We start from the raw sequence: 14,207 nt of genomic DNA on the forward strand, positions 1-14,207 counted from the left end.
GCATAAGGCTATCCTAACTTTAAGATAAGGCCAGGGACTAATGAAAGTATTTAGAAAACTGGGCAGACTAGATGGGCCGAATGGTTCTTATCTGCCGTCACATTCTATGTTTCTATGTTTCTATGTTTCTATATATATATATAATATATACAAAACAAAATATGACAATGCCACAAATATATAAATATATACAATAACCCAATATATACAATAGAGCAGGCAGAGTCCACGATAGTCCTAGGCAAAGGTAAAGGCTAGTCAGGGTAGTGCAGCCACCAAGTACTAAATGAACATCAAGGGGCAAAGTCCTAAGCAGGTCACACAGAAATAATGCAGCAAGGTCAGAATCACTGGAGAAGGAGTCTGGGCAGGAACACTGCAGGCGAACACTGGAACAGGAGGCACAGGACACAGGACCAGGCAGAGACAAGAACACAGGACCAAAGGACATCGGAACACCGGATCAGGAAACACAGGATACTCAGGATACTCAGGATACACAGGAAACAAGACACAAGAGCAAGGAGCCAGAATCACGGGAACCAGGAAACAGCAGGTACAGGGTCAAGGATAGAGGATAATGATCTGACAGGGAGTGAGGGGAGAAACCAGAATATATAGGTGCTAAACAAGGGCCAGGTGTAGTGCCTAACGAAAGGAAATGAGAACAGTGCCAAACAGAAAGAGTGGTGAGTGCGAGTACTGCACGAGGGCATATTGACTAAGGAGTGTCGTGACATTTAGTCTGAGAGAGAGTCAGATAATGCTAATCACCTCCTAAAAGTAAATTGGTTATCTTTAATATAATAAAATAATTATTTTAGAGGTACTTTGTTTTTCATTATAAAAGACATGCTTCACTATGAAAAATCGTATAAATAAATATATCTGTCTTTTATATCCAAAGAATGAAATAACATCATGGATAGCTAAGGTAACAAATCACGGCGTCCCGTACATAATTGAAGATATTGAAGAATATTATTGCATGGAGCCTGAAGACCAATCAATATTGGACAAGACCCAGAAGAAAAGTGTATGGTACCCAAGTGATCCAGATGTGTACAGCTTATTTAAGGTGTGTGTTTGTGAAGAAAGAATATTATGTAACACAATTAAATTCTAATGTCTAAAATATGGTCCATATGTCTCCGTCGTGAGTATTTTGACTTCGACAAACATAGCTCTACCAGGTTTTCAGATTAAACCCTGATATTGTAACAATGCAAGTTTTGTGGACCCAGGACATATTGAAAACTAGAGAAATCTCAATGTATCCTTCCTGGTAAATTATTTTGTAAATAAATAAATAAATCATATTGGTTGATAATATATAAGATTAACACACAAGTAATTCCCAACTAATTAATTAGATCTTTGGTTTATTATCATAACATCCCCTCTAGATGAGGATTCTTAATTAGTGAGTTAACATCTGCAATGTAATAAAGGTTTATTACATCATTGAGAATGATCAAGGAAGTCGTACTAACACTGATACTATTCAAGGAAACTTTTAACAACTAACAAGTGCTTAAACAGAACAAATATACACTTTCATTAATCAATTCCGCAATAATGATGTAGCTAATATATATATGATTTTTTTATATGATTCTTTTTTATATATATATAAAATTTCCCAATACAATGGACTTCTAGTCGGATACATTCCTTTTTATGTTAAATTCCTTCAAACACAATTCATTCTCGTATCATCACTGGAATAGTAAAAAAAAAAGATCCTGAACAAGTTTTAGAACTTAATTTTGTTTCTTTCAGAGAATCCTCCCCTTGGGTACAAATGAGATATTCTGTAATCTGGGAGAATAAGTGTTCTAATAATGTAACTATATACATGTTTATATATATATATATATATATATATATATATATATATATATATATATATATATATATATATATATATATATATAAGCATGCTATACAGCCTCAACATTTCAACAGAAGAACAACCACTGTTTAATATAATAATAAGGAATAATGTTCCTGATGAGAAATTTTGTCAATTTTGTTTATTAATTTATTATTTTTATATTTGAACCCAAAAGATAAGTGCTCTCAAGGTTTTCACCAACACTAAGATCAGGAAGCCGGTGTCATGTGTGGTTCCAATGTTCAACCCACGCAGTTCCTTTCGTACAATGGTGAAATCTGAAGTTACAGATCTCTCTGATCGTGAGTAGTTAGCATCCAGTACATATTATAATCTATAATGGAAATATGTAATTTGTAAGTAAACTGTTTAAATTAGGTGATAACAGAACCAGATTCATAAAGGTTAGCATAATATCATTCAACATAATGGCTATCTGTGTTAGAAATCTATAACCTTGCAAAATCTTTACTCACCCTAATTCTATAGTCCTGGGGTCCCCTGTCTGAATTTCTGTAGCAGTGGAGACAAAGGACACCCCTGCCTACAACATAAAAATATTCGTCAATTAAGGGGGATACAATGTCATAACGGCAAGATTATTTATTTCACACATTTCTACAAACTTTCTTTTGTATCCCCAGTGATCAAATACTTTCTCTGCATCAACTCACAGGGAAAGGCATCCAACAGCTTCAGATTATCAAAAATGCAATAAATTAAGAACTTGCCTTATACCATTAAATTTTATTTTAATCATTCTTTCCACAAACTTAAAAGGACACTTCCTTATCCAAACACAAAAACATAAAAAACACTATTCTACTATATAGAATTATTAAATATCCCAATGAAAACATGCATGCATTTAATTATAAGTTTTTTTCATTGGGGATATTTTTTTATACTTTTTATACTTAAAAAGATTGCAAAAGCTTCAGTTCTCTAGTCTGCAGTCTTCACAAGCCTCCCCCCCCCCCTTGTAACACTGCCCGACTTTCTTTGGCTGTCCAATCATAGACTTCCCTACGCAGTTCAATGAGTAGTCTTTGCAAGTCATGGGCACAAGGCATGGGCTCTAGGTAATTGCTGTCTCTTGGTTTAACTCCACTGAGCTAACCAAACCAGAAAGTAACAGGACTGGTTATCTGAATGACAGCCAGTGGGTGTATCAAGGTTCATTCATAAAATTGCCAATTTCAATTGAAATGATAGCCTTACATTTTTAAACGTAGCCCAAATTTAGTTAGTCACTAAAGTGAGATTTCAAAGTGAATTCAAAGTGAATATCAAATTCAAGGTAAAAATAGCCGATCTAGAAACATCATCTATGCATCTACTATTCTTCTAGTTTGGCTACTTTGGCCTTAAATAAAAAATATACTTTGGATTCACACTTTAGTTAATAACCCTGTTTGAATTAAATTTTTAACCATTTACACTTTTTGTGAATAACAGTATGGCACTGTGTGTCTGTGGTGGTTTTTTTCTTTCTCGGTTTTTACTGACCCTATTTTTGTCTCTTTAATCTCTTAATCACAATGGGTTAAATGAAGCTCCCTATATTACGAATGCTGTGTTAAATTTTCAAACATGAAGGCGATAAATCATGATGCTTGTTTTCTTTTTCTTTTTTTTTCTACGTTTTAATTATCTCTATTTTTATTTTTTCTATTCTTTTATCATGTATTTCATTCTCTGCATCTATTTTCTATCTTCAGGTTATTGATTTCTGCTTTCTTTCCAGCTTCCTTAAGTGAGGAAGATTCAGAGAGGCAGCGAATACATTTCCCAGACACCTGGCTGTATGAATTGGTGTCAATTGGGTAAGATTAATTAGAGCTAATACAGGGCGATGTATGTGCTTCACTTGCTTAAAAATCCTCGATGAAATTAGTTTGTAAAAGAAATGGGGTTTACATTTATACAGAATGCTATTTTTTTCATAGTAACATGAATGTACCAATTCTGTCTGTTTTCTAAGTTGTTTTCTAAATCAAAATATTCCCTAAGATAATATTTGAGATGATCTATCCATTAATCAGCCCTGAGGGGGCAGCGTGGTACTGACTAGGATGAAAATCAGTCAGTTCATATTAGTTTCAATTAATATGACGTGGAGATAACCACTATTCTCAAGCCTGGCTTTAAGACTTCTGGCTTAGTTCTTTGATTCAGGCTGAGAACTACTGATGTCCAGATGTCTAGAGCATTAAAACACTGCTTCTGGCAGATACAAATAAGCAGAGGTTCCATGAACCTGGAACATGTTGTGATGGTGTGGAACATGATATTGTGACCTGGAACATATTACCTGGGATATTGTCACATCCCTAGTACTATAAGGTATGAAATAATAGAATTACATAATGCCATGTAAACACTCCCACTCTCTTCACAGGAGCAGCATTTCCAAAATCTGTTCCAGAACTCCTCTACAATCCTTGTAGAGGGTGTAGAAATCTGGTTAAACCCAGTGCTTTCATGTCACGGTGTAATACCCCAACACACAGAGTTTAGTATAGCAAGGGACAAGACAAGGATATAATCTATTACCGGGCCTTAGAATGGCCGTACTAAATGTCAGACTGAGATAAAGCATAATCAGAGATGAGCCAAGGTCAGGGTAATGGAGAGACAGCGAAAACATGAACTAACCAGAGTCAGGTACACAGTAATCAGTCAGATGGGCAAACAAGACAGGAAAGGGTAAAAGATAAACTCAGAGTCAGGAACAATACCAAGGTCAATATCAGAATAAACACAATAGATCAAGGAACACACTAAAGGGTACTGAAACAGAAACCATGATAGGGCAAAGTGGATAGGGCTCGAGAATTTTAAATAGCCTTTAATTAACATTTGATTGGCCCAAGTCATGCCTACACCCCCCAATGCGTGTGTGGGGGTGCCGGAATGACTTGGGACACTGAGAGTCTAAACCCACTTGTGGCTCCCACTGCCCCTTTAAGGGTGCAGTCGTGACGTGTGACCACTCATTGCGGTCAGTGCACTCGGCCCGCTCAGAAGAGGAGATCGAGACGCCGCAGCTCGTGTGGAGGCAGGAGTACTGAGGACCACGGCCGGGAGCTGAGGATCTCAGCCACCCTCCAGATAAGGTAAATACCGCCACATTTCAACATGCAAGGGTTTATTTGTTTCCTTTAATTTACCCTTTGTACGTTTAGCTAGAACTCTTCAGTAAATTAACTTACACGTACGGAGATATATTTGATAACTTTCAATATGATTAGTGCCACAATCCGTACCTTCTGTAATGTTAAGGGGAAATTGACAAGCCTTAGCTGGTAAACCCAGTCTTAGAACATCCACCAGGGATTCACATGTCATCTACATTGCATATATAGAAAGAAAGAAAGAGTCACCTTATTGCAAAACACAACCTTCATCCCACATCAGTCATCTCCATGGTACCTGCTTCCCACATTACCAATCTCTGTGATACTTGCATCCCACATTACCAATTTGGTGGTACCTGTATCCCACATTACCAATCTCCATGGTATCTGCATCTCACATTACCAATCTCCATGGTACCTGCATCCCACATTACCAATCTTTTTGATATCTGCATTCCACATTACCAATTATGTGGTACCTGTATCCCACATTACCAATCTCCATGGTACCTGCATCCCGCATTAGCAATCTCTGTGATACCTACATCCCATATTACTAATCTCCGCGGTACCTGCATCCCACATTGCCAATCTCTGTGGTACCTGCATCCCACATTACCAATCTCCATGGTCCATCAATTCCAGACTAGCCATCCCTATGGCACCTATATCCCACATCCTCATGGCATAACATGTAAGTGCAATTGAGATCAAGATGAGGATATGAACTGTTGTCTTCTGATATACTGTTGTTCTCTTGCAGACCAAAAGGACATGCCCTATTAAATTTAACGACTCCTGATAGCATCACCAGTTGGGTAACGGATGCATTTTGCCTGGGAAAATCAGGTTTTGGAGAGACACATGATGTTGAGCTAACAACCTTCAAACCTTACTTCATTGATCTGAATCTGCCCTATTCAGTGATTCAGGGGGAGGAAGTTACACTTAGTGCCCATGTCTTCAGCTACCAAAAGTATTGCTCGATGGTATGTATGATCAGGACAATGCCAAGTTGTGTGCACCATGAAGCGACAAATGTCAGATTACATAACAGCAAAATGTGTATACAGAACATGCCTCATTGTACCTTACAAGGGTCACTAGGTTATTTAAACTTATTTATTTTCTGAATACTGACCATAACACCATGTGTAGTCCTGGGAGAATGTTTCCAATCTGCCATTTTGGCCTTATGTTTGAAATTCTCTCTGAATTAACTGTGAATGTCTGATAATTCTCATTTTTTTTTTTAGCAAATCATTTACTTGAAACATGTACTACATAGCTAGCACAAGAAGAAAACAGAATGGTTGTATAGATTGCAGTTCAGAGGAATATATAAATAGAATGTATATGTATATGTGTATATTATTTATATGTGATTTAAGTGTTTACAGAAATATTGAATAACTATATTTTTTAGAAATGATGTGGTATTATCTCTTTCGCAATATAGCAAATAGTCTGAAATATTAGCAGACATCCAGCAATACTTATTGTCACATACAGTGGGCATGGCAAAATAGATACATATCTATCTATCTATCTGTCTGTGTCTGACTGTCTGTCTGACTGTCTGTCTGTCCATCCATCTGCCTTCTCTCTCGCTGAAAACTGTATGCTATCAATCATTTAAAGTTGCTGAAACAGACTGAGAACCCAGCCGCGCTTTCTATATCAGATGAATAATTGTAAGTGTGATTTATTTCCTAAACTGGAAATTGTCGGTGAATGTCCGCTGTATTGGCTTAAAATCTGACAATTCCTGATTTAGTGAATGACCCTGAGTGAGTAATGAACAGATCCCGATAACATTTTCTCTTCCTCTCTCTTGGTGGCAGGTTGTAGTATCTCTATTGGATTCCCCAGACTTTACCTCTACCGAGAGCATGAAGAAGCAGTTCCGCTGTATCTGTGCAGATCAGACTGCAAGCTTTACCTGGAATATCACTGCTACAAAAATAGGTAATCATGTTTTACAATTTGTTACCCGAGCTGCAATATGCAGTATTTGCTAAATGGAGGTGAATTATGGGGCAATTCATTTAATGTGACTAAATAAAGGGAAACATTCAATAGTTTCCATGACAACTGCTTGATTTTTGAAATCAGTTTTTACATCTCTTGAGTAACGAGGCTTTTACATTCCAGTTTCAAAGGCTGGGATGCAGGCCAGCATTATGTAGTGGTTATGGTGCTTGCGGTGCTTCTTGAAAAAACAACAAACAGCTGTGTGTCGTGCACCAATATAATAAATATGTCAGGCTTCTCACATGTTATAATTTTACACCTGTCCGTGTATGGTGCTTGCAAGTTGTACATTGCTTTTCACCAATAATATCTCTAGGGTGTAATCACTAAACAATATTCTAGTGGTTTCTATGGAGCATTATTGCTCTAAGATTTGTATTCTACAAAAGCTGGAGTGCTGGACGGTTGCTTACCCCCACTCTATAGAATGTAGAATACAGAATGTAGAATACAGAATGTAGAATATAGAATGTAGAATAAAGAATGTATTATACAGAATGTAGAATATAGAATGTAGAATATAGAATGTAGAATACAGAACGTAGAATATAGAATGTAGAATACAGAACGTAGAATATAGAATGTAGAATACAGAATGTAGAATATAGAATGTAGAATACAGAATGTAGAATACAGAATGTAGAATATAGAATGTAGAATAAAGAATGTATTATACAGAATGTAGAATATAGAATGTAGAATATAGAATGTAGAATACAGAACGTAGAATATAGAATGTAGAATACAGAACGTAGAATATAGAATGTAGAATACAGAATGTAGAATATAGAATGTAGAATACAGAATGTAGAATATAGAATGTAGAATACAGAATGTAGAATATAGAATGTAGAATACAGAATGTAGAATACAGAATACAGAATGTAGAACATAGAATGTAGAATACAGAATGTAGAATATAGAATGTAGAATATAGAATGTAGAATACAGAATGTAGAATATAGAATGTAGAATACAGAATGTAGAATACAGAATACAGAATGAAGAACATAGAATGTAGAATACAGAATGTAGAATATAGAATGTAGAATACAGAATGTAGAATACAGAATGTAGAATATAGAATGTAGAAAACAGAATGTAGAATACAGAATGTAGAATATAGAATGTAGAATACAGAATGTAGAATATAGAATGTAGAATACAGAATGTAGAATATAGAATGTAGAATACAGAATGTAGAATATAGAATGTAGAATACAGAATGTAGAATATAGAATGTAGAATATAGATATCTCATTAATCCAGTTCACACCACAGACATTTAGAGATTGAGAGGCTCAGAGACAGAAATTGTCAATACTCTTGTAACGCGGGTCCTTAATACATTGTATATATAAATAAATTATTACTATCTATTGACATGTCTGCCTTTAAAATAATAAAATAATAACAAACATATCCAACATCAAAGCAGAGATAGGGCCAGTTTTACTATGATCGTTTTTTTTTGTTTAAGGCACCACTAAAATCCAAGTGAGAAGCTATGCCACGAAGCAGGATGGAGAATGTACCCAAAATGATCTTGACCAAAAAAAGAGACTAAGGTCAGATTCACTGGCAAAATCTATAATAGTGAAGGTGAGAAGTCAAATTTCATACGGACGTTAAGAAAGACATAACTAGTTGTAATTAGATTAATGAAAGTAACTTTATTGTTTACTCAAAATATATCTTTTTAAAGCAATTTCACACAAAAAAATATATACGGTATTGAAATGAAAATATTGTAAAAAAAATTCTACAAATTAAAGAAGATGCAAACACCAACAGGGAAAGGAAAACCAAACCAAACCATGATTAATGCCGGTGAGATAGCTCAGTGGGCTAGTGCATCATCAGTAGAATCTGTTCAACACTTGGGTCGCAGGGTTGACTCAGCCCTTCATCCTTCCGAGGTAGATAAAATGAGTACCATAAAATTAGGTAATAGTAACAACCCCTGGATGTTGGGCTAAGGGTAATATCCCCAGGACGTACTTAAAGATCAGAGTAATCTGAATGTACCTTTCCTGGTTAAATACTTGTTATTATTAAAAAAATAAATATATAAATAAAATAAGCATAAACAGTATAAAAAACAGGTAAAAAAAAGCTGAATTGGAAACATTCTCTAAGATAGCTATGCTTCCATATTGGATTCTTTTGCCTTAAATTTTAAACCCTGATAGTGTTGCATCATGTCCTTCAGCAAAGGATGTCAATGCTAGCTGAGATCACATTGCAAGTGTCACTAGGTAGAATTTCTAATGCCTTGAGGTAGGTCTTGCTCCCCTAAGTCTATACTAGTTTTATTCGAAGTTTTTTATCACATCCCAAAAAATGCTTTGATCCAGCTAACAGAACGTTTTCCAATATGAAATGTGTTTATGAAGACAACTGAGTTTAAAAGATCTTACACTGAGGGACAATGTGTTCACCACTGTAATAACTAGATCCTATATCTCTATAAGCAGAAGTCCATTAGATTGTGTCCTTTGTAGACAGGAATGAAATAATCAAAAAATACTTCAACAGAGGAGAAAGTGCAAATGTTCCTAAAAATTAATATATAAGGCAAGGGGTAGTATGGATTCTGAAAAGGAATTGTCTTTAGAAGCTAAGTGTTTTTAAGGGAGTGGAAAACGTTTAATACACATGATTAAAATCGGCAAACAGCCAAATAAAATCGCAATCGAATAAAAAAATCAAGATATAGAAAACAAATATAGGTATATAAAGTACAAACTGAATGTGTTATATAAATCAGCAGGTATAGATAATCATGTAGTAGCAGAGAGAGATAGTAAAATTACTCTATGTACAGTAATTAGCCTTAAGGGTGTTGATAAACTTTGTAACTGTAAAACACAGAGAGACAGACAGACAGACACACACACAGACAGACAGTAGATAGAATGCCACATACAGAAAATCTAGCTTAAAAATGGAATAATGCCATATTTACTTGGCTTCACTGCTATATAATTCATGTAGCTGTATTTTAGTCAGGTGAAGGGAACCTAGTATCATTTACATCCCTCTGGGGGTTAGATACAAACAAAGTAACTGATACAAATATTTAATGAAATGTCACATAGAAACCTGGCATTTGCATTATAAAGATGGCAATAGGAAACAGTGTATATGAGCTGCCAAACAACTATAGCTCATCGTATATTCTATTTTTATTTCAGCCCAGAGGAATCTTACAGGAACATACAGAAACAACCCTTCTTTGTCCTTCAGGTAACACGTAAGATTATATAGAGCCTTAATATTAATAATGCATTATGGGAGATTTGTTTGTACATCCGGACCATAAATGGGTACCATAATAAACAATTCATGCACGAAGTGAATGAGTAAAATGTTCATACGTGTAATGGGCTTTTACTGTCACAAACCATAGTAACAGTTTACAAAATAACTAATACATTCCCTCCTTCATTTATCACTAAATCTCAAAAAAACTGAAAACCAAATTTAACGCGTGCTGAGAATGATGGGAGTTTCAATTAACCAATATTGCTAACACAGTGATCACACAGATTAAAACAATCATGTCCAAAAAAACTATTATTTTGCAAGACAGAGGTGCAATCATTGTCTTATCCTGTTTGGGTTCCATCAAGCGGAAGGGTAAGGGTAAGAATGAAAGATAGGGCAGGCACTCGTGCAGGGGTGCTTAGTCTTCATGTTCAGGAAATGAGTGAGGATTGGAACTGTCATTAAGGATGCGAATGTAGAGAAGGATTTGTGCTTCAATTGAGCTGCTATATTGGACCTCTCCTGGTTCCTGGTTGTTCTATATATGGGTTTGTAGAGAAGGAAGATTCTACTTGCAGTTTGTCAGTGATCGGCTGATAGTGTGATGACAATACAGGTTGGGGATAAGTAGACAATATTTTGTGGGGACCCCAAGAAATACTGCTGCAGATGGTTGCTGACCCCAGTGTTTGATGTGGGTCTGTGATTAAACTGGTTTTTCAAGCATATTAGACATTGTAATACATCAGATCAAACATCATGCAAAAATATGGAGCATTTATTTTTGCATATCGTGAAATGTATGCAAGGACATTTGCTTCTCCCTTTCTCTCACATTTCTCAGAGGAGGTGGTGAGTATAAGCAACAAGTACAATTGTATTCTTACTCCTGAACATGTACCTTCCATGAAATAATTACTCATGTAGAACCCTGATAGATCAAGCTTTACATAGAACAAGGCAGCCAGGTAGCATTTATTCAGTGTCACAAATAGCTTTATGGTTCCTCATGCAGGTCTATCAAGAGCAGTAAAGTGTTCAAGCTGAGTTTGTTATCCAATAAAAACCCCGCTATACAGCTCTCTCACTGAAAACTATGGGATAATCAGGATTGGCCAAAGAGTCGCTGCTACTTCCTTGTCTATACAGATGTCCCTGCAGAAGCAGGCGGAATGCTAACTAAAACAAGGACCTTCAAAGTTTACCTTAAACATTAAGTCTAGAGTGTACATTACACATTACATCTGAATGAGTTCACAGGTATTGGGCTTATTCGAGTACAAAGATTTAAACCTGGTTTCTGTTACTTTTGAATCCCTGACAGATACAACTGTACAAGAAGAATTGTATGTACAGATACCAGCTGGTTGGGTGCAAGGCTCAGAATTTGCACACATCACTGTGCTTGGTAAAGCTACTATCTATCAATCTATCTATCTATCTATCTATCTATCTATCTCTCTGTGTACCTGTCTGTCTGTCTTTATGTGTGCCTGTCTGTCTTTATGTGTACCTGTCTGTCTGTCTGTCTGTGTACCTGTCTCTCTGTGTATCTGTCTGTCTGTCTCTCTGTGTACCTGTCTGTCTGTCTGTGTACCTGTCTCGCTGTGTACCTGTCTGTCTGTCTGTGTACCTGTCTGTCTGTTTTAAACAGTTTACCCATACGTTTTGGCAGGTGATATCATGGGCAATGCTATAAGCAATATAGGACATTCCCTTAGGCTGCCCACTGGATGTGGTGAACAGAATATGGCATTATTTGCTCCGAATATTTACATTATGCAGTATCTACAGAGCACCAATCAACTCACCCCCGAACTCAGCAAGCAAACACTAGCATATCTGACCACAGGTGGGCAAGGTTTTCCTTGTGTTTATGTATGTGGAATATTGGGGTAAAATAAATAAAAAAAGTGAGGAAATAACTCTATGGGTGTCCTAGGCCTCTGGAAAGACATAGTGTATTCTATGCCTATTTCACATATAAAAAAACTCATCCATACACACCCATAGATTCAGCAGCTTCTACACCTGTGTATAATCTCTAACTATTACACATAAAATGAAAATAAAAAAAATTAAAATGGTGGCACGATAATGGTGATCATTTCAACCATACCTTATTCCAAACCATGAAATTAACAATATACAACTCGGTGGCAGCAAGCAATGTCAAGACCTGTTTCTTCTTGCTTAAGTGTAGTTTATGAACATGTACAACAATAAGACAATCATTCAGAAAGTAGTGTCTTATTCCTGAATTACTGCACTCAGTTTAAAGAGAACCCTATATTCTGACCCTGGATATGAACTGTTTTGCACTTTTGCACGACTTACAACCCAGCCCTTTCTTCTCTGCAGTTATGTGTAAATTAATTCAAGTTATTTGAAATAGTCCCAAATGTGTGCACATGGAAGATGAAATAGATATCATCAAGACTGCAGATTCAACAATCTCTGTATATTGAAAGATGTTTAAATGTTACTATATATGATATCAGTGCTTGGTACCCTGCTTTGGGATAAATGATAGATATAGTTATGCAGGTAATACTACAATTCACTCCCAAATTAAAGCACCAGGCGGCACTAATCTTACATTAAACTTACTAAAAAAAGAAAAAGTTGTGTATAATTCACCAGTTGGATCAAAACATTATATTATTGCTGGCTTTCTCAATCAATGTCACCCAATGTCTTGATTTGTGGCCAAGAGGGAACATGCTTCGCAAATGGTGGCAATGTCAAAGACTTAATTCCTTCTCTCCAGATGCATTTACAATTATTATGGTATGATATTCCCACTGAAACAGTTATCCTTATTGATAACAACAGGGCCATTAAGTCTCTGACCGATATAGACTTGGTTTCACAAACTAATTCAATAAGTAAGAAATAAAGACAAAATTCCAATCACAAAAGAACCGGATACATGTGGAGACACTAGAAGCACAATATACATCTCTTTCTCATACCGAATAACTCTTCTTTACCTACTCAATATCCAATATCATGTGCAGAACAGACGTATCTTCAGAAGTCTTTCCTTTAACAAAAATAATTACAGATTTCTGTTTTTAATGAACTGCAAAACATCTCAGGAAAACCCCAAATAATACACACTTTACTTTTCTGATTGAGTTTTTGTGCAACATGTTCCTTTCAGCAGTGAGTTTGTCAACAGTAAAGAAGATTGAACCCTGACACATTGTCTCACAAAAGCAATGAACTATATTGTTATTTGTACTGTAGTGTGTCCATAAATCTGTGTACAGATATATCTAACACAACTGGAATATTATCCTATCCACAGGGTACCAGAGACAACTGATGTTTAAACATGATGATGGGTCTTACAGTGCATTTGGAAACAAAGACATGGAGGGGAACACATGGTAGGTGTGAGAGTGCTATGATTTGTGAATGCAGCATTTATGAGCGAAGGGCAATCAGTTAAAGTGCTAATTCATTTGTTTTTTTTCCAACACTCAAACATTACATCACATCAGAGCTGTTGGATCTAGGATCATACAAGATTTATCTGTCCATCTGTCAACCCTCTACTATGCTTCTGATCTCTCTTACTCAAGGTTTAGCCCACTAAAAGTAGTCCACTAAAATGCCTCTTTTTATTTAATTTCTAGTCATTTTGCCTTTTGGAGTCTGTTTTGCTAAACAGTACATTGTGTTGATTTAGCAATTAACTTAAAAGAATTTGATTGTAAAGATTAGACTTCTAGCTATATTTACATATCCTTCCCAACCTTCCCTTATGCTTCGGAGCCTAAAATCCTTACCGACCACTAAATCACATGCCACGGCTCATTCTAGATTGTGTCACACTTTAACCCCTTAAGGACCAAACT

General features: G+C 36.0%; 1 protein-coding gene across 1 annotated transcript in view; it reads left to right on the top strand.

The window, feature by feature from the left end:
- LOC134575404 (alpha-2-macroglobulin-like protein 1) overlaps positions 1-14,207 on the top strand; it is an 80,012-nt gene that overhangs the window by 45,507 nt on the left and 20,298 nt on the right. Inside the window, exons 16-25 of the mRNA XM_063434706.1 lie at positions 908-1,078; positions 2,073-2,199; positions 3,645-3,723; positions 5,801-6,026; positions 6,882-7,005; positions 8,552-8,673; positions 10,269-10,320; positions 11,666-11,749; positions 12,017-12,193; positions 13,655-13,736. Of these exons, the coding sequence (XP_063290776.1) occupies positions 908-1,078; positions 2,073-2,199; positions 3,645-3,723; positions 5,801-6,026; positions 6,882-7,005; positions 8,552-8,673; positions 10,269-10,320; positions 11,666-11,749; positions 12,017-12,193; positions 13,655-13,736 (1,244 nt within the window). The remainder of the gene's footprint in view (positions 1-907; positions 1,079-2,072; positions 2,200-3,644; positions 3,724-5,800; positions 6,027-6,881; positions 7,006-8,551; positions 8,674-10,268; positions 10,321-11,665; positions 11,750-12,016; positions 12,194-13,654; positions 13,737-14,207) is intronic.

The sequence above is a fragment of the Pelobates fuscus genome, chromosome 10, assembly GCF_036172605.1.
Source record: "Pelobates fuscus isolate aPelFus1 chromosome 10, aPelFus1.pri, whole genome shotgun sequence".
NCBI lineage: Eukaryota > Metazoa > Chordata > Amphibia > Anura > Pelobatidae > Pelobates > Pelobates fuscus.